This window comes from Triticum aestivum, chromosome 1D, assembly GCF_018294505.1.
Source record: "Triticum aestivum cultivar Chinese Spring chromosome 1D, IWGSC CS RefSeq v2.1, whole genome shotgun sequence".
In the NCBI taxonomy this organism is placed as follows: Eukaryota; Viridiplantae; Streptophyta; class Magnoliopsida; order Poales; family Poaceae; genus Triticum; species Triticum aestivum.
Genome location: NC_057796.1, coordinates 5,568,477 through 5,589,748, shown reverse-complemented (window position 1 = coordinate 5,589,748; position 21,272 = coordinate 5,568,477). Strand labels below are relative to the sequence as shown.

Sequence of the window (21,272 nt, the reverse complement as noted above, 5' to 3'; positions counted from 1 at the left end):
CACGACAGTGCTGGGCTGCCCTAGGTTGGTTCGCCCACCCCTAGGACTTCATAGATCAGAGCTCTCCGAAGCAAAGAACACTGATGAACGAGAAGCAGAAAAGTAGGATAGGAGATGAAAGTTTGTAGATGGGTTTTGCGATTGTGTGTTGTTTCTCAATCGGCCGTCACCCCTCATGTATATAAGAGGTGGATGGACTTCCCGTGCAAGGAAAGGTTAGAATTCATGTCCAAAACCCTAATTTGATTCCTATTCGGATTGTTCGATCCGAACTTCCCAAAACTATTCGATCTAAAAATTGGCTTCACCTTGCGGGTCATTTTTTGGGTAGTAAATGACCTCAGATCAAAATCGTGTAAGAACCAAATTTAACCGTTTCACCGAGACGAACAACATTCATGTTAAACATGTTTCGAATAGATGCCAACTTCAGGGACGAATTGCTCGTGCAAAATAGACTATTACTCGCCACTTTTGGCTCATGACCGCACTCGGGTGGCTCTAACTTTTACATACAACCTCGGATTGACATGAATTTTTATCAAAATCGACCGTTTTGATGAGACGAAGACAATTCATGTAGAAAGTGACCATCCCTTGAGGCATAATCGGCCGAACAGTGCTCTGGATACAAAATCTCAGTATTTCGAACATAACTTTGGCCTTCGAGATGAGATTAGATGGCGATGGCACAAACTTCAAAGATGTTCAGGTCGACAAAATGGAACTTTTTCATGTAAATCACTTCTCCATTTGGGGCAATCTTAATTGCTTTTTGTACCATGCCAAAATCTGATGTCAACAACCATGTTCTTACTTCCTCTTGCAGATGCTTTCGGCAAGAAGGTCTCCTTCAGGTGTGGGCCATACATTGTCTGCAGACACTCCGTCCTCCACGTCCACTCAAGGTATCTATCCTATTCGTCTGGCTCTTCTGCGATTTGATTCACCTGAATTTAAGGGCACACACATTCACATTCCACCTCCATTAATCTGGATGTGATGTACATTTGTGGCTTTTCTAACTGAATATAGCTATGTGCTCTATGTGGACGTCACTTCAAATACTCATCAAATTTTCTCCTACGCCCACTAAACAGGTGGAGAAGTAGTTAGTTAGCATGGAGGTTGAATCAAAAGCTCTTAGGAAGTTCCGTCCCCTTTGATCTCCGAGAAGAAAGCTCTTAGCGAGTTCGTCCACTCAGTTGACTGGAGCGACGCACAAGTTAGCCACAGCATCCAATCATCCGTATAATCTCAGTGTTTCTTATGTTTTGTACCAGTCATATTTCATATGTGCATCAGAGGACACATGCTTCCACTAGGCATGTTGGAGCGAGCGCACCAAGTTCCCACATTGCAAATATGATCCTAACCGCTAATATGTTAGTTCTACATTTTCTGGATCTATGTCCTAAAGGACTGAGACACTGGGACAACCTGTTACAGTCTTATAGAGTGTTGAGCCGCCAACTCCACATTTATCTTGGTCTAATTTCTGAATGATAATGTGCCGCATCTCCTGCCAAACCTACTTTAGAACGTGTTTTTTAGAGCATTTTTGGATGATATTTTTTGTAGCCCATAAAATCAAGTATAATCAAGTGCATTTCATAGTAATTTTTCTGTCCCAAGCTAGTTATAAAGAACAAGTTCAATTCAGTCTAATTTAGCTCCACCCGCCTAGCCGTTGGAACCGGCACTAATGGACACATTAGTGCCGGTTTTGTTACAAACCGGGACTAATGTGCTTCACATTAGGCCCTTTTTCTACTAGTGTTGATGCCTTCCTTCCCACCCTCAACCTCTACTGTACCCTCTTCTGACCTCAACTCTTGCTTCCTCTCGCAGATGGTCTTCGCAAGAGGGTCTTCAAGCTCTTCGTCGAGTGCGGGCCGTACATCGACGACAGCCACTCCAGCCATCCCGTCAACACAAGAAATAAGGTATATATTAACCCTGTTTGTCCGTCTCTTCTGCAATTTGATTCACATGAATTTAAGGGGCACGCCCATTTGCATATCCGCTGCATGAATCAGGAAGATCATCGAGCAGAATTCAGTCTTGTAGCCTGAGAGTGATGTACATTTGCACTTTGCTAGCCGAATAACTCCTGCTCTATGTGGATGTCACTTCAAATACTCATCAAATTTCCGCCTACGCACGCTATGCAGGTGAAGGAGAAGCAGTGGGTGTGGAGGTTCCATCCCTTTTCGACGTCTCGGAAGAAAATTTGTCCATTCCGTGGTCACTAGAAGGATATCCAAGTTAGTTACATCATTAAATCATCCGTATATCTCGGCGTTTTTATGTTTTACTCTCAAATTTCATATGTGCATCAGAGGAAATGTGCTTTCTAGAGGCTTGTTGCAGCGAACCGAGTCCCAGACCTTATTTATATGGCTATAGGCAGTGATCAATAAAAGGGCACTGCATTTTATATCTTCAAAAACTTCTCTGAAATTTTAGCGCTCTGTCTTTATTTTTTGTTGCTTTCGTTCTGTGTTTAGAAACTCGTTATTATGATAAAAAGAATTCCATATGTCCCTTTATTCAGTCTTTCACTGTTTCACAATAACGGCACATATTAAGCTCACCAAATTGAATCGCATACTCATATATATCTTTCATCTTCGAATAACAGGAGATTGTCAAGTTGCCTTGTATCATGTCAGTATATTAAGTATTATGTATGTTCATATGAACAAGAAATAATGGTCTACCAGCAGATTATGGTCACTTCTGAGTTCGATGATGTACTCAATCTTAATTACAGGTGTCATTTAAAGAGGACAAGAAAGTGACCACTTGCTTCTGGGTCTTGTCTCTTCAGCAGTAAGCATGTGATGCATTCTAAATTCCATGAATTCACGAGAACTAATCCCTGCTGGGTAGGTGCTTGAGATGAATTATCTGTTGTTGCTGCACAGCAGGTGTGTTGTTTCACGTCTAGTCAGTCGAGGTAATTGTTTAATTTGCAATCCTGCAACTTTTTGTAGTATTTGGAAAGAAAATTCGTATCATTTGCTAGTTGCAGCCAATGGAACGTCATTTTGAAAAACTGCACTGGATGTTCTGACATAAATACATAATACAGTGCTCTACTTGCAATAAGATGGATTACATGCTCGTGGATGTCTCATATGGCTGCCGGTGCCTCAGTTTAGCCATTTGACTAATTTAAAACTTGCATCGTTAATGCCATCACCTTGTTTATTTTGGCATTATGTATGGATATCTGATCTCATGAGGGCTATTGCTTTCCAATTGAAATGACGTAAGGAGGAGGATGTGAAGTTGACACACACCCAGTATCAAGTTCTATGGTTTCTAGCTGCGTTGTTTATTTTGCTTTCCATCAAGTAAAAATGTGGTATGGTGTAAGAGCATCAAAAGAACAAAATAAAATAATGCGCGAAGAATACGCATGCAACAACTCCCCCTCCCCACACACACTGACTGTGCTAGCTGGTCTAGGACATCACCAGCAACTTATTTCGAATTAACTATGTAGTGGTGTGTGTGTGTGAAGTTCAAGCAAAAGCTGACCTTTTTCTTGACAAAAAAATTGTGCAAAGAATCAATGAACATATTTGCAAAAAAACCAAGCAAAGAGAGTTAACGATCAAACCAGTTGTGGTTGTCACTGTAGACCATGGTGGTAGTTGGAACCAGATACAAACCAATAAAAATAAGATCTTGAATCTCCAACCATTAAAGAGTTGTATGTTAGTCCTTGCTTCAACTCAACCAAAATTTTACAATAACACTATTATATTTAAATTTTGATTATTTCTATACATGAATAATAAATTAACGCACCAGGTTTGTGACCAGACAAGACGAACTTATGAACTTGCAAGCATGGTAGTCACATCGACGTCCACAGAACGCCGGTATGAACATTGTCTAGAGAAAACTTTATTTGTATTTTATTCCAGAATTTAACTACTAGTTTGCGGGTCACACATGACGTTTGTGTGACACTTTATTTGTCACCGCTACATCGACATATCCATCGACTAAACAACGGTGATCTAACGACTATATATTACTAGAAATCTTTTCTTATCAGTAGCCACCAACTCCAGTGCCAATGCTGAATGGCATAATAGTGGTCGAGCTGTACAACGGCACGTTGACACCGCACATCGTTGGCAAGGTACGGAGTGCAATGGAAGTCATCACCTCAAGTTGAGATATCTGGTGTGGCTGCAAGAATATACCCTGTGGTATCTGTTGTTGTTGAGGCTGCTGACCCAATTGTTGTAGTTGTTGAGGTTGTTGGAAAGAACACTGTCCGAGTTGCTGCTGCTGCTGCGACTGCTGTTGGTGTTGGGAGACACCTTGGCCCGACTGTTGGGGTTGTTGCTGCTGAGGTTGGACAAAACCCTGTTGTTGTTCTTGCAGGATGATGGAGTAGACGATGGCACGGATTGCCTCAGAGCGGGATTGTTCGGGGATTTGCGGCAGCTGTTGGCAACATTGTTGTTGCATCACATGGCAACTACTCTGTTGCCACATTTGTGACCTAGCAAGACGTTGCGACATTGCCACATGGCTACACTGCTGTTGGAGGAACACCTTGCATGGGTTTAGCTGCTGCAAAACGGATGGTTGAACAACAGGGATTTGTTGTTGTGGAAACTGTTGGTGTTGTTGTGGAAAAGGTGGTTGTTGTGAAGATGGTTGTTGCTGCTGCGAAAATGGTGGTTGTTGTTGTTGTGAAAATGGTGGTTGTTGTGGTAGAACTGGTTGTTGTTGCTGCGAAAATGGTGGTTGTTGTTGTTGTTGTTGTTGTTGTTGTTGTGAAAATGGTGGTTGTTGTGGTAGAACTGGTTGTTGTTGCTGCGAAAATGGTGGTTGTTGCAGTATAATAACTGGTTGCTGTTGCGGCAGAACTGGTTGTTGTTGCTGCGAAAATGGTGATTGTTGCAGTATAATAATTGGTTGTTGTTGCTGTGGAAATGGTTGTTGTTGCTGTGAACATGGTGGTTGTTGTTGTGGTGGTAATGGTTGTTGCTGCCATGGTTTCTCCAAACCAGGGACGCGGCTAGTCTCCATTTGTGCAATGGCACTTGTCGCCGCAATGGCAAGGAGAGCAAAGATGAGGAAGGTCTTCATGGTGGATTGGTGTTAACTAGTATTGCTTGGTTTTGATGATTGTGCCTGTGATGATCTTGATACTTCATGCCTATTTATAGTAGCCCGGGCACCATCTCTTTCCTTCTTTCCATCAGCTTTAATAATTATGTTTGGATGTTTCTGAAATGGATTTTTGGTACATTGTGTTAGGTTGCACTAGCTACAAGCGTACTTTTGGATTGATCATCAAAGTTGCTTTTTAGTTGTGCATATGATTATACACAAAGTATAGAAATCCTAAAGTTTGCTATAGATGAATCACCTTATTCACTTTACATGTCACGCACTTATCAGGATAGTATCACTTTTGCAACCGAGTTTGGAATCTTGTATGGGCTGTCAGCCATTAACAAGAAAGACGAAACTTGTGTGGAACCAAGTCGCAATCGTGTCTCGGCTATTAAGATATGCTAAAGCCTTGCGTGTCGAGGGTACGGTTCTTCTAGGCTCGGTTGCTTTTCGAAAAACTAACTTTGTATTTTCCTCTAAGGTGATAAGATGAACTGACGCCTATAGAGCATGACATGACTCATCAAATCCTCTTTACATGTAAAGGATGGCAATTGCTACAAGCTAGAGACATCAATGCAGAGGTGGAGCGAGTGAACACGGCGCCCACTGCGTCGCTTGCATGGGCCTGGCCCAGCAACGCTCGCTGCTGTCGCCGCTCGGTCGCTAGCTACCGCTCGATCACTTTTTTATTTCTCTCGCTCAAAAAATGCTACAGTGTGTACTGATTTTCTTGGAAAAAACAAACCGTTTTGCTACGGTATGTACTCTTGTCCTTTCAAAAAGTTCATCAGAATTTGAAAAAGTTCATCAAATTTAAAAAAGTTCATCGAATTCGATCAAAAGTTCATTGAATTCGAAATAAAGTTCATCGAATTCAGAAAAAGTTCATTGAATTCGAAAAATAGTTCATCGAATTTGAAAAAAGTTCATGGAATTCAAAAAAAAGTTCATCGGATCTGAAAAAACGTTCATCAAATTTTTCGAAAAAAATCATCAAATTCAAAGAGAAAAGTTCATCGATTTGCAGAAAATATTCATGAAGAAACAGTTTTGCGAATTTGAAAAAAGAAAGAAAAAAAGGAATAAAAAGGAAAAGAAGCATAAGAAAAGACGAGAAAACATGTAACCAATCACACCAAGGGGTGTGGTTGAGTGGTTGTAGCGTTTTCGATACCCAGCTCTAGCGCCCTTTTTGCCTTTTGGAAACACAGAAAAAATGTCGAAACTGGGCCGGCCGAAAGACCTATAGCGGGCGCTGAAGGCGCCAAATAGGATTTAGCCGACGTAAGCGCTGTGTGTGTTAGGGCACCAATTCGAACTGGGCTATAGTTTTCGGAGGCCCCAACGTCACAAGCCCAGCCCACACTCCGCCGATCCGCGTCGTCTTCGTCTCCCCTTCCCCGTCCTCCTCGCCGGCGCACGACGTCTCCCGGACCCCACTGCCCGTGGCCTCTACCAGAACGCAACGCCCGTGGCCGCTCCACGTACGTCTGTGGCGGCGGAGGTGTCAGCCTCCCTCCCACCCTCCGCATCCGCCCGCCCACCACCACCGCGGCCGCTCGAGGTACTCACTCATCCCCCTTCCCCATTCCTTCCTACCGTGAGCCTCTCTCGTATCCTCTTCTAACAGCTCTTTTTTACTTCCATTGCAGATGGTGTCGACAAGAAGGTCCCGGAGCTCCCCCGTCGGCTGCGCGCCGTACGTCGACGGCAGCCACTCCGGCCTCCCCTCCCCGTCGACACAAAGGTATTGATCCTGTCCGTCCGTCTCTTCCAGCGATTCGATTCACATGAATTCGAGAGGCGTGCCCATCTCCATGCTAGCTGCGTCTGCGTGAATCAGGAGGGTCAGCAGGAAGCAGGATTCAGCTGGGTAGCCTGACAGCGATGTACATTTGTGGCTTTGGACATTCCGTTTCTCTCTCATTTCCGCCTATGCGCGCCGCGATATCCAACTTAGTTACAGCGTCCAATCATCTGTATAATCTCAGTGTTTATTCTGCTTTGTACTGTCGTATTTCATATGTGCATCAGCGGAAATGTGCTTTCTAGAGGAATGTTTCAGCTGGCCGAGTCCCAGATCTCATCTATATGGCCATAGGCAGTGATCAATAAAAGGGCACTGGAATTTATCTTTGTTCTGTTCTGGCTCCCTGTCTTTATTTTTGTTGCTTCCGTCGTATGGTTGCAAAGTTAGGCTTCATCTGATTTTAGTTAGTTAAGACGATCTCCTTAACCTGATATAGAGAATTCCACCCTGCCCTTTATTCCGCTTTTCACTGTCTCTCAATAACGGAACATATTAAGCCCACCAAATTGAATCGCATACTCATACATATCTTTCATCGTCGAATATCAGGAGATTGTCAAGTTGTATTTTATCATATCAGTATATTAAGTGTATCATTTGTCCATATGAGCAAGGGATGGTCATCTGCCAGCTTATTATGCTCATCTCTGAGATCAATCATGCCCCTTCAATGTTAGTTAGAGGTGTCATTAAAAAAGGACAAGAAATTAACCACTTGCCACCGGGTCTTCCCTCTTCAGCAGGAAGCATGTGATGTATTTTAGATTCACGAAAACCAATATTGTGGTCCTCCCTGTGCGGTAAGTGCCCGAGATGAAATATATTTTGTTGTTGCACAGTAGGTGTGCTCTCACACGTCTAGACATGGGAGGTAATTGTTTAATTTGCATTCCTGCAACTTTTTGTAGTACTTAGAACGAAAATTCGTACCATTTGCTAAGGTCACAGCCAATGGGACGTCACTTTTGAAAAACTGCATTGGATGTACTGACACAAATACGTAATTAATACTCTATTTGCAATATCGTGGGTGTACTGACATAAATTATTTTACTGCCTGCAAGTGTTCATTTTCTAACTGAAGTGCACATTGTCCCATATGGCTGTCGATGCCTCGGTTTAGCCACTTGATTAATTTGAAACCTGCGTCGTTAGTACGAGCCACCTTTTTTTATTGGCACTGTGTATGGTTGCTGATCTCATGAGGGCAATTGCTTTCCGATTAAAATGATGCTGCATATAATCTCATTGGGGCTCTTGCTAACTGTTTCTACGTTTGTCTGATCTGTCAACAGATTAAAATTCTGTATTTAGTTATAAAAACTGAGGAGTGTGTAACCACAAAATTGCATCAGACTATATGAACAAGACATAATTCTCTGCCAGCCGATTATGTTTGCTCTGAGATCAATCCTGTACTCAATCATACTTAGAGGCCATTCCAAAAAAAAAAGAACAATAAAATAATGCTTCGGTGATAAGTAGTGATGCATTGAAGGTTCAACTAATCCAAGAACACCATTATTCTGGTCTCCCTGGGCGGCAGGCACTTGAGATAAGTATATGCTGTAGTTAGGCAGTAGGTGTGCTGTCACACGTCTAGCCAGTGGAAGTAATTATTTAATTTGCATTCCTGCAACTCTTTGTATTTGTTAAGGAAATTCGTACCATCTGCTAAGGTCACAGCCAGTGAAACGTCACTTTTGAAAAACTGGATTGGATGTACTGACACAAATACCTAATACAATGATCTACTTGCAATATTATGGTTGCCCGCGTCGTCTTGCACTCTGGTTGTGTCTCATTAAGAAATGAAGATGCCCCCAGCTGTTAATGTGGTATGCTGATTGTCCTATTATGCATCAGCCCAAAAACAATGCCCAGTGCTGAGCTGTTCAGGATTGGATAGTTGTGATTGGTTCCCGTAACGCGAGCTCATCCACTTCGCTCCCAGAAAGTCAATACTCACCTTGGCTTCCAGTTTCATTACTAGCAAAGCAAGCACGTCTTGCTCACACCATTCCATTCTCCATTCCACACTGCTTCGTGTTGCTGTGCCAATCGTGTGGGCGTTCCAATGGCGGAGGTGGTGGCCGCCATGGCCATCCGGCCGCTGGTGTCCATGCTGGTGAACAAGGCGGGCAACTCCCTCCTGGACCAGTACAAGGTGATGGAGGGAATGGAGGAGCAGCACAAGATTCTCAAACGCAAGCTTCCGGCCATCCTCGACGTCATGACCGACGCCGAGAAGCAGGCGACGGAGCATAGAGATGGGGCCAAAACCTGGCTCCAGGAGCTCAAGACGGTGGCATATGAGGCAAATGAAGTGTTTGACGAATTCAAGTACGAAGCACTCCGTCGTGAAGCCAGGAAGAAGGGGCACTACAGCAAGCTCGGCTTCGATGTAATTAAACTCTTCCCTACTCACAACTGTATTGTGTTCCGTTACAAAATGGGTCGCAAGCTTTGCCGGATCCTGAAGGCCATTGATGTGCTCATAGCAGAGATGCATGCCTTTAGGTTCAAGTACCGACCACAGCCACCCGTGTCCAAGCAGTGGAGGCAGACGGATTCTGTTATCACCGACCTGCAAGACATTGCTAGCAGATCCAGAGACAAAGATAAGGTGGAAGTTGTTGGTAGACTACTTCGCCAAGCTAATAGTGCTGATCTCGCAGTGGTTGCCATCGTTGGAATGGGGGGCTTTGGTAAGACCACATTAGCACAGCTCATATACAATGAACCTAGAATTCAGAAGCATTTCCAGTTGTTGCTGTGGGTCTGTGTCTCGGATATCTTTGATGTGAACTCCCTAGCCAAGAGTATAGTTGAAGCATCTCCCAAGAAAAATTATCATACAAACAAACCACAACTAGAGAGACTTCAGAAATTGGTCACCGGGCAGAGGTATCTCCTTGTATTAGATGATGTCTGGAACAGAGAAGTCCATAAGTGGGAAAGGCTGAAGGACCATCTTAAGCATGGTGTCATGGGTAGTGCGGTGCTGACAACAACTCGTGATAAAGGAGTTGCTGAAATTATGGGTGCAGATACCCACATTCTCGGTCGTTTGGATGATATATTCTTAAAGGAAATTATTGAGGCTCGAGCATTCAGTTCCGGAAAAAAAAAGCCTGTTGAGCTAGTCAAGATGGTTGATCAGATTGTGAACAGATGTCGTGGCTCTCCTTTAGCTGCAAGTGCACTGGGCTCTGTACTTCGTACCAAGACCACCGTGAAAGAATGGAAGGCTATAGCATCTAGAAGCAGCATTTGCACTGAGGAAACTGGAATCTTGCCAATATTGAAGCTTAGCTACAATGACTTGTCATCGCACATGAAGCAGTGCTTTGCTTTTTGTGCTGTATTTCCAAAGGATTACAAGATTGATGTAGCAAAGCTGATCCAACTATGGATCACAAATGGCTTTATCCCTGAACACAAGGAAGATAGTCTTGAAACCATTGGACAACTTATTTTTGATGAGCTTGCTTCAAGGTCATTCTTTCTGGATATAGAGAAGAGTAAAGAAGACTGGGAGTATTATTCCAGAAATACATGTAAAATCCATGATCTTATGCATGATATTGCAATGTCTGTTATGGAAGAGGAATGAGTTGTTGCAACTATGGAACCAAGGCAAACCGAGTGGCTTCCAGATACTGCTCGGCATTTGTTCTTGTCATGTGAAGAAACAGAAGGTATTTTGAATGATGCTCTGGAGAAAAAATCCCCTGCCATTCAAACACTGATATGTGATAGCCATGTGCGAAGCTCATTGAAGCATCTATCAAAATATAGCTCTTTGCATGCCTTAAAGCTCTGTATTAGAGGCACAGAATCATTTCTTCTGAAATCAATGTATCTGTATCACCTGAGGTACCTTGATCTCTCAGACAGTGATATCAAAGCACTTCCTGAAGATATAAGTATTCTATATAACCTGCAAACGTTAGACCTTTCCAACTGCTATCATCTTGATCGACTTCCGAGGCAAATGAAGTATATGACTTCCCTCCGTCACCTCTACACTCTTGGATGTCGCAACTTGAAGAGCATGCCACCAGAACTAGGAAAACTCACTAAGCTGCAGACGCTTACATTTTTTGCAGCAGCAGTTACTGGCACTGATTGCAGTGATGTTGCAGAGCTGCAGCATTTAAACCTTGGTGGTCAGTTAGAGCTATGTCAGATAGAGAATGTTATAGAGGCAGAGGCAAAAGTGGCAAACCTTGGAAACAAGAAGGATCTCAGAGAACTGACATTAAGATGGAATTCTGTTTGTGACAGCATGGTGCTCGACAATTTCGAACCACATGGTGGGTTGCAGGTTCTGAAGATATATTCCTATGGAGGAGAGTGCATGGGTATGCTGCAAAACATGGTTGAGATCCATCTTTTCCATTGTGAAAGATTGCAAGTTTTGTTCAGATGCAGTGCAAGCTTCACTTTTCCAAAACTGAAGGTACTAATGCTAGAACGTTTGTTGGGTTTTGTAAGATGGTGGGAAATAGATGAGAGGCAAGAAGAACAAACAATATTTCCTGTGCTTGAGAAGTTGTTTATTAGTAATTGTGGAAAGTTGGTAGCATTACCTGAAGCACCATTGCTGCAAGGACCTTGTGGTGAAGGTGGTTATACATTGGTACGCTCAGCGTTTCCTGCCCTAAAGGTACTCAAAATGAAAGAGTTGGAGAGCTTTCGGAGATGGGATGCAGTCGAAGAGACTCAAGGAGAACAGATAGTGTTTCCTTGTCTGGAGGAACTATCAATTGAGAAATGTCCAAAGCTGACAGCGTTACCTGAAGCACCATTGCTTCAAGAACCATGTAGTGAAGGTGGTTATAGATTGGTACGTTCAGCCTTTCCTGCCTTAAAGGTGCTCAAAATGAAATGGTTGGGGAGCTTTCAGAGATGGGATGCAGTCGAAGGTACATTGTTTCCCCACCTTGAGAAATTGTCAGTCCAGAAATGCCCAAAACTGGTAGCATTGCCTGAAGCACCAAAACTCAGTGTATTAGAAATTGAAGATGGCAAGCAAGAGATCTCCGATTCTGTAGATAGATATTTGCCCTCATTGACCAATCTGATACTGAAGCTAGAAAACACAGAAACAACATCAGAGGTTGAGTGCACTTCAATTGTATTGGTGGACAGCAAGGAGAAATGGAACCAGAAATCCCCTCTTACAGTTATGGAGCTAAGATGCTGCAACTTGTTCTTTGGATCGGGTGCATTAGAGCCGTGTGAGTATTTTGTAGATCTTGAAAAGTTGGAAATTGATAGATGCGATGTGCTCGTCCACTGGCCAGAGAAAGTGTTCCAAAGCTTGGTGTCCTTGAGGAGCTTGGCGATTACAAACTGTGAAAATCTGATTGGATATGCACAAGCTCCTCTTGAGCCATTGGCGTCCGAAAGGAGTCAGCACCTGAGAGGTCTAGAGTCTCTTTGCTTAGAAAACTGCCCAAGTTTAGTAGAGATGTTCAACGTCCCGGCATCTCTCAAGAAAATGAATTTTGATAGGTGCATTAAGCTTGACTCCATATTCAGCAAGCAGCAGGGCATGGCAGAGTTAGTCCAAGTATCTTCTAGCAGTGAGGCAATCAGGGCTGCAGCTGTATCAGAGTTGCCATCCTCACCCATGAATCACTTTTGTCCATGCCTAGAAGATCTACTTTTATCTGGATGTGGAAGCTTACCAGCGGTTCTGAACCTTCCTCCGTCTTTAAAGTACATTCGTATTGCTAGCTGTAGTAGTATTCAAGTCCTATCATGCCAGCTGGGTGGGCTCCAGAAACCAGAAGTCACTACCTCCATAAGCAGAAGTCCTATCATGCCACAGCCACCAGCAGCAGCAACACCAACTGCAAGAGAGCATTTACTTCCTCCCCATCTCGAATCTCTAGTAATAGTGGACTGTGCTGGCATGTTGGGTGGGACTCTCCGTCTACCTGCACCCCTCAAGGGACCGCAGATTATGGGAAACAGTGGGCTGACATCGCTGGAGTGTCTGTCGGGAGAGCACCCCCCATCGCTGGATGTCCTTTATCTTGACAGATGCAGTACCCTGGCATCCCTGCCGAATGAGCTGCAAGTATACAGGTCTCTCGTGTATCTTCAAATTAGAGGCTGCCCTGCTATAAAGAAGCTCCCTAGATGCCTGCAGCAGCAACTGGGCAGCATCAGCCGCAAACGACTAGATGCCTGCTATGAAGGTATGCTTGCAGCACGTCCTTCTATCTTTGCCACATTTAACAAACAGATGCAGTCATCCGTTCCATCCCTTGTACATAATGGTCTAACACGTTTGCAGAAGTTTCTTCTCCATTATTTGAATGCCATCATGCTATATATTTTGATATAACACATTAATTTGTGCAAGCTTTTTCTGACATCGTTTTTGGTATGTGCAGTAACGGAATTCAAACCATTGAAACCGAAGACATGGAAGGAAATACCGAGGCTAGTCCGTGAGCGGAGGCAGGCCTGCCGGAGCTGAAGCTGAAGGTCATTCAGCTTCTATTCAATGACAGGCCTGATCCCTGATTGTTGCTCTGCTCTGTTCTGCTCTGCTGGGGGAATGGCATGTGATTGCTTCTACAACTGAACTGTGCCGCAGTCGCTCTCGGTCGAGAACTGCCGGGGCCTGCGGTGTAGGGTGGCTGCTGCTTGGCGTCGAGTCAGGCATCTCTGAATCAACATCCTAGGCCCAGACCATCTCATCTTGACCTGGTTTGCTGCTGCCTGCTGGCCCTTGGGGCGTGTACACCATTCCTGTCATGTAGCCCAGTGTTGTTGTATCTGAATAGCTTCTTGCACCATACAATCTTCTGTCCACCAAAAGACTAGGCAGTGTACCAAGATGATTCTTTTTATCCCAACATTTATGTGTAACAACATATACAATGTTCCATAATTTTTTATCAAGCACTCACATGGATTTTACCAATAACCAGCAGCAGCAGGTGATCTTTTTTATCCTCACCCGAGCCGAGAGTCGGTCACTCGCTCCTGTACTTAGTCAGTGAGTCCTCTGCTTTTATAGTCAGTGAGTCGTGTTTCAGCATCCAGGAGGCATGCATGCTTCGGTGGAATCAACATGTTGATTAATTCTTAAGTGCGAGTTCAGTTATTACATGTTTTTCCTTTAACCAAGAAATATATATTTTAGACCTAATCCATCTCTGATTTGGTCCGACAGTGAAAGCGTCGCGCTTTGTTGATATGCCGACGGAGGCCAGCAACGTCAAGGTTGTCTGCTTTGGTCCCTACAAGGGGTTCCTCAAGCTCAGCGACGCTAGCTGTTCAAGCAGTCGGCGGGTGCGAGATGACAGCCATCCTCATCGCAACATTTTTTAGGCATCACGAACATATTTTAGGCATGTTTAACATTTTTTAAATGCAAAAGTAACATAATTCAAATATATGTTATTGATGTCTACTTTTTTCATACACAATTCTACATTTTTTGCGTAACTAAAGAAGAGTTTTTTTATAGACGTTTAACATTTAGGAAATACATGGTTATAAAGTTGCATACTTTTTTTGAACCGCGTGAATATCTGTTAAATGTCACAATTGTTTTGTGCGCTACCTATATTTTTTTGAATTAAGCTAACATATTTAGTACATTCACATTCAACATTTTTATATTTTTAAATAAATTTTATGTTCTGGTATATATTTATTTACAACATTTTTCAAAATAAGAACAAAAGAAAGGAGAAACACATAAAAAGGACGAACTAACCTGGAACTTATCTGGGCCGAACCATGTATAGCTGACACCAAAGCTATTGCACGCTCCGTCTTGCTTAATCCGCCGACCAAGAACTCTCGTGTGCGACGAGAGCTATATCTCGCTTCACTTCAGTTCGTAGCTTCTCTTGCCTGAACAAATAGATCTCTCGCGTAGCAACTGGCAAGGTCCGTTTACTTCTTTTTTTCTTTGTTTCTTCGCCTGTTTTCCTTGTTTATTTATTTTCCATCGATTTTTATTTTTTTCTCCATTCGATTTATTATTATTCTTGTTTGTTTTCTTTCATGTTTTTTTGTTTCTTTCTTGGTTTTCAGTTGTTTTTTATTTTATTTATTCATCCTTTTTTTCATTTTTTGTGTATCTTTCGTTTTCACTGTTTTCATTTTTTTCATGGTTTTCCCTGTTTTCTATGCTTTTTGAGGTGGTTTTCTTTCTTTTTTATTTTTATTTTTTCATTTGATTCTTTTTCAGTTTTAGGTGGTTTCTTTGTCTTTTTCGTCCTTATGGAAAACATTGAACATGTTTAAAAAATGTTAAATGTATATATTAAAATGCTGATCATTTGCACCAAAAATATACTATGTACATTAAATAAAAGTAGACGGCATATTTTTTAAACAATTGATTCTGTATTTATAAAATGTTAAGAAAAAATGTACTTGATGTACAAAAAATGTGCATTGTGCGTGCAAAAGCAATTAGCGCCACTAAATAATGTTTTACACATGATAAGCATATTTTTATACATGGTTAACAAACAGAAGACGAATTTTCATCAACTTTATTTTCCCAATCACAAACTCTAGAATCATGTAGCTGGACGTGTTTATTTATGTTGTTTCTTTTTCAGTTTCAATTGAATTTTATTCCAACCCAAAACATTTCTACCATCACTAATATGTGAAGCAGAATGCAAATATTTAGCAGATAGAAATATGCCTGAGATATCCGGCGGGCAACCCTCTCCAGCATCAGCCTAGTCGCAATCCTCCGCGGCCACCAACTAGAAGCAGCTACCATCCGGGGAGACACCTACTCTGCGCGGAGAGGGCATGGAGCCTGGCGGAGCCGTGTGGGAAACTCACCACCATGCCCTTCTTCTTCACCCGCTGCAGCTCAAGCTCCTCATCTGAAATCACAATCAGCATCGAACTGCTTCTTGATGTCGGTAACACCCTTACCACCTCCACAGACGCAAGGAAAATTGTGGTAAGGGACCTGAACACCGCCCACTTGAATTGCTTGGAGGGATCTGTTGACTCTGCCTCCTCCATTATTTAGAGAACCACCATGGTTGCTCTTGTTACCAGGGAAACACCTTGACACTACCTCCTTGTCTAGCGCCTCAACCACCGCCATGGCTTCTGCGTTGAGCGAGCTCGTTGTTCGGAACCACAAATTGATCTCGCGGAGACGGGCAAATTTACATGATTAATTTTTTTGTTTCAAATAATTGTTTATATGTAGATTTTTATACGTATTGTACAATTTATTATACATCAAGAACATTTTGGATGCATATTTAATATTTTTCTAATACAGAAGTGTCATTTTCCAAATATATGTCATTTATGTCTACTTTTTACGTACACATTTGTACATTTTTTGTGTAAATAAAGAAGAGTCTACATACAAATTTAAGATTTTTGAAATACATGGTTATAAAGTCACATACTACTTTTGAAACACGTGAATATTTGTTAAATGTCATATTTTTTGTACGCTACCAATATTTCTTTTAATTAAGCTAACATACATTTCATTAACATTTTCAAATTGCAGCTCCTATTTTTAGTAACAATTTTTATGTTTTTGTATATATTTGTTTACAATATTTTCGAAAAAAGTAGAAACACATGAAAAAGGATGACCTAACCTGGAACCTATCTGGGCCGAACCATGTATTGCGACCCCTAAGCGGTCGCATGTTTCATCTCGTATCAAGCGATACATAGGTGCGCCTCGCTTAACGCGCCAACGAGGAGCTCTCTTTTCCCGCGAGAGCTATGTCTTGCTTCACCCGAGTTCGTAGCTTCTTTACCCGGAAGGAATAACTCTCTCGTGTAGCAACTAGGAGGTCCATTTCTCAAAACAAAACAAAAAAATGCCCGCTCATGATCGCGTCACTGGTGAATGTGTATTTCTTCATTTCTTTTAGCTTTCTTTGTTTTCTTTGATCTGTTTCTGTTTCTTTATTGGTTTTTAGATGTTTTTTCTTTTATTTCTCTTCTTCTTCTTCTTCTTCTTCTTTATTTTCTATTTGTGTCTTTCTTTTTTCATTTTTCCTTTTTTCTCGATTTTTGCTGTTTTCTATTCTTTCTGCGGTGTTTTTTTATTTTTTATTTTTATTTCATTTGTTTCTATTTAGGTTTTAGTTGGTTTTTATTGCCTTTGCTTTGTTCATATGGAAAAATATTGATCATATTTTTTAAAATGTTAAACGTGTATATAAAAATGCTGATCAGTTATACAAAAATGTAATATGCACATTAAGTAAAAGTAGACACCATAAAAATGTATTTAAGAAAGGTAATTATGTATTTTTATAATATTAAGAATGTAAAAAAATGTTCTTGATTTATAAAAGAAATGTGCATTGTGCGCGCAAAAAGTATTATGACCACTAACAAATGTTGAACACATGAGAAATTTATTTTGTTACATTGATAAATTTATAATTATTTATCAACATTTTTAAATACACCATCAACATTCGTTTCCTACACATTGTATATTTTTTATTAATTATTTGTTTACATGGCAACCATTTTTTCTATACACATTGAGGCCATGTTCGGTTAATCCCCTTGCCACATGGATTGAAGGGGATTGGCGAGGTTTGAGAAGGATTTTGACTTGCAAGAGATTTAATCCCCTTCAATCCTTTCAAACCTCTTCAAACCCTGCCAAACCGAACAAGGCCTTAACAAGTTTCAATTGCTTGATTAACATTTGCAATACTTTATTAAAAATATTCAAACGCTTGAATATTCAAATGCGTGATTGGCGCGGAGCAGAGGAGGCGTGTTCCCCAGCCACAGGGCGCCGCGTGGCTGGCTCGGAGTCGCCGCTCGATGGCTCGCTCCCGACCACGCCTGACGAGGCTGGCGCGGATTCTGGTGCAGATTCGCGTGGCCGCCCTGACGCGTCTGCGCGGTCTCCTGAGGATGATGCGGCTGACACGCCTGGCAGCACGGATCCCGAAGGGGACTTGTTCCCTTCACCTGGACACATGAAATATGGCTCTGTAGAGCGCATTTCTTCACCATCTTGACTGCTGTTTTTTTCTGTGCCTTCTCCTGCATCATCACCAGGCTCATATGTGGTATTAAGAGGGCCAGTCAACACTTGATCATTACAATTATCGCCCCCTTGATCAAAACTAGTGAGATGAGAAGGGAGAAGTAGGATCTCTTTGCGAAGGAGTGCACCAGCATTGGGGTGAAGGTCAACAAATGGGAACTTGGTCTCGTAAAAAACAACATCACGTGAAATATAGATGCGACCAGTGGATACATATAGACATTTGACACCCTTGTGTTGGGCACTATACCCAAGAAAAACACACTGTTTTTATCGAAATATGAGCTTTCAATTGTTGTATGGACGAAGGTTGGGCCAACAAGCACAACCAAACACACGGAGAGACTTGTAGTCTGGTTTGATGTGAAGGAGTTTTTCCATGGGAGTTTCGTTGTTGATGACACGACTAGGAAGCATGTTGATTATGTGGACGATGGTAAGAAAGGCTTTGTCCCGAAACTTGAGGGGCATGGAAGCACCGGCTAGGAGAGCTAGACCAACTTCAACTATGTGTTGGTGCTTGCGTTCGGCAGAGCCGTTTTGTTGGTGAGGGTGAGGGCATGAAACATGATGGGGTATGCCAAGGGTTTGGAAGAAGGAATTTAATTTTTCGTATCCCCCCCAGTCAGATTGGACTGCAATGATCTTGCTGTCAAATTTCTTTCAACGAGTGCTTGGAAGTTTTGAAAAACTTGAAAAACATCGGATCGTTTCTTGAGAAGGTAGATCCATGAGAACTTGGTATAGTCATCAATGAAGCTTACGTAATATGTGTGTCTACCAACCGAACAAGGAGCAGGACCCCAGACATCCGAAAAGATTAATTACAAAGGTTGAGTAGAAACACTAGTAGAAACAGGATAAGGCAATTGATGACTTTTTGCTCTTTGGCATGAATCACAAACAGTTTCAACATGACGCTCACCAACAAACATGAGCTTATTCTTCCTAAGCAAATGTTCAACTAAAGAAAAAGAAGCATATCCTAGACGATCATGCCACCATGTTGAAGAAAGCTTGACAACAGCATAGGCTTGTTTATTGTGTCTTCTAAACTCCGGAAGCAACGGGTAGAGTCCTCGAACACATCTACCTCGATATAGGGTTTTCCTCGTGGCCTGATCCTTGATCAAGAAGAAAAAGGGATGAAATTCAATGAAGACATGGTTGTCAAGTGCAATTCTATGAACGGAAAGGAGGTTTTTGTTGGCACTAGGAACATGCAAAATTTTCCTAAGATGAATTTTACGACGAGGGGTATGTATAACCGAATGACCAATGTGACTGATTCTCATACCTGCACCATCGGCGGTGTGAATCTCATCCTTGCCGTGGTACTTCTCACGGAGAGTCACCTTTTCAAGCTCACCGGTGAGATGATTAGTGGCGCTGCTGTTGAGGTACCAGTTGGTATCAACACCGTAGGAGCCATCAGCCGCCGTAGCGACCTTTCCATCATCTTGAGAGTCGTCCTCGTCTTCATCATAGCGGTACCAACAGTCTTTGGCAGTGTGCCCCGGCTTGCCACAAATCTGACAGCGCGGCGTGTCCGGGCGGGTTCTACCAGAGTCGCCACCACGGCGACCCTTGTTGCCACGCCTGCCACCGCCACTGATCCCACCACCGCTGCTAGTCCTGGCGCCACCAGACCTCCCCTTGCCACGGGAAGGACCGCGGTAGCGAGAGCCGTCGCCACGTCCACGGGTAGCGACGTTTGCGGAGGACTTGAATCTGCCGCCGCCCGAGCTATGGAACCGCGCCATGCGCTGGTCAAAGTTGCTGAGCATGGAGAAGATTTCGTCGAGGGAGGCGGGGCTAACACGGGTGTCGAGGGCGGAGACGAGGGGCTGGTACTCCAGATCCATCCCGTGGAGGATGTACGAGATGAGTTCGTCATCCTGGATGGGTTTGCGGGCCGCTGCCAGCTCGTCCGCGAGACCGCGCATGGAGGCAAAGTAGGCGGTGGCGGACTGGTTGCCCTTCTGCGCATTGATGAGCGAGGTACGGATGTTGTTGATGCGGCTAAGCGACTGCGACGAGTACATGCCCGCCAGCGTCGTCCAGAGCGGCTGCGCCGTGGTGATCGTGGTCACCATGAGGAGCACCTCTTTGGAGAGGTTGCTCAGCAGGTAGCCGAGAACCTGCTGGTCCTCCCTGACCCAGATGGGGTGGAGAGGGTTGGGCTGGAAGGTCTCCTTGCCGTCCTTGTCCTTGGCGGCGAGGAGCTTGGCCGGCTCCGGCGAGGTGCCATGAACATAGCTGAAGACATCGGCGCCACGCAATTGTGGCGTGATCTGTGTGCGCCATAGCACGTAGTTCGTGCGGGAGAGTTTCTCAATGACCTGCCCACTGAGGCTAGGGTGAGAGATGCCGGAGGAGGAAGACATGATTTTTGGACACGATTGGAATCGAGAGAAAACTAGATGGGAAGTAGGATGGCTCTGATTACCATGTGCGAGATGCGGAAACGTCTTTACCTCGGTGCGAGGGGACGCGTTGCATGTTATAGGCAGGGGCGCAATCCCTGAAGCACATACAAGTTAGAAGTTGAGATATTACAGGAGACTTGAAGGAGAAGAGATAGAATAGGTTACAAAGGATAGATATGAACTAACTACCTAGCTTATCTCTACCAATATATTGGGACTTCTGGTGCGGCTCAATACTCCTGCTTCGGTGCACCTTGTGTAACGTGACAGGCTGTTCAACACAGGCGAGCTCGTCCGCTCTATGGCCGTTCTCTGTTGTCACATCCATTTACTATTCACCTTGCCTGCTAATGAAAATGGTGGTGCAGGACCAGACACATATCCCAATGAGAGGTATTGCCTGAACGGCCTGATAGCCGGGTGTCTGACACCCGGGTGTTGAAAAGCCGGTCTCACCATACACAATAAAAGCTATGGCCTTCCTCTCCCTCTGTTGTTATGAGATATTTATAGCGTCATCTTTTTTTGCGGGTCTAATTAGTTTACGGATCTAATCAGTTTGTCTAAGTGTGGACCTTTCCTTCCATTCCTTTTTTTTACATTTTACAAGAATGAGATCTCTCCCTCTCCCTCTCCCCCCCCTCTCTGCCATTAAACCCATCATCTACTCTGACACCCTTTATCCAGATGAAACATAGAGATGGAGAAGAATCATGCAATGCCAGTTCTCACGTTTCACACGTCTTTCATGATGCAATGGACTTGGAGTGATGGTACACAGGAGAGAACTAGAATACCATGTATACTAGGTTCT

The 21,272-nt window shown here is 43.2% G+C and overlaps 1 protein-coding gene and 1 pseudogene across 1 annotated transcript; one reads left to right on the top strand and one right to left on the bottom strand.

The window, feature by feature from the left end:
* Nucleotides 1–3,910: 3,910 nt before the first annotated feature.
* On the bottom strand, nucleotides 3,911–5,315 carry LOC606380 (gamma-gliadin B-I-like). Its single transcript, XM_044591697.1, has one exon. It carries the CDS (start codon nucleotides 5,122–5,124, stop codon nucleotides 4,072–4,074), a length of 1,053 nt encoding a protein of 350 aa, XP_044447632.1. The 5' UTR covers nucleotides 5,125–5,315; the 3' UTR covers nucleotides 3,911–4,071.
* A 1,179-nt stretch (nucleotides 5,316–6,494) lies between these two features.
* Nucleotides 6,495–13,948, top strand: LOC123179809 (putative disease resistance protein RGA4; annotated as a pseudogene).
* Nucleotides 13,949–21,272: the final 7,324 nt, after the last annotated feature.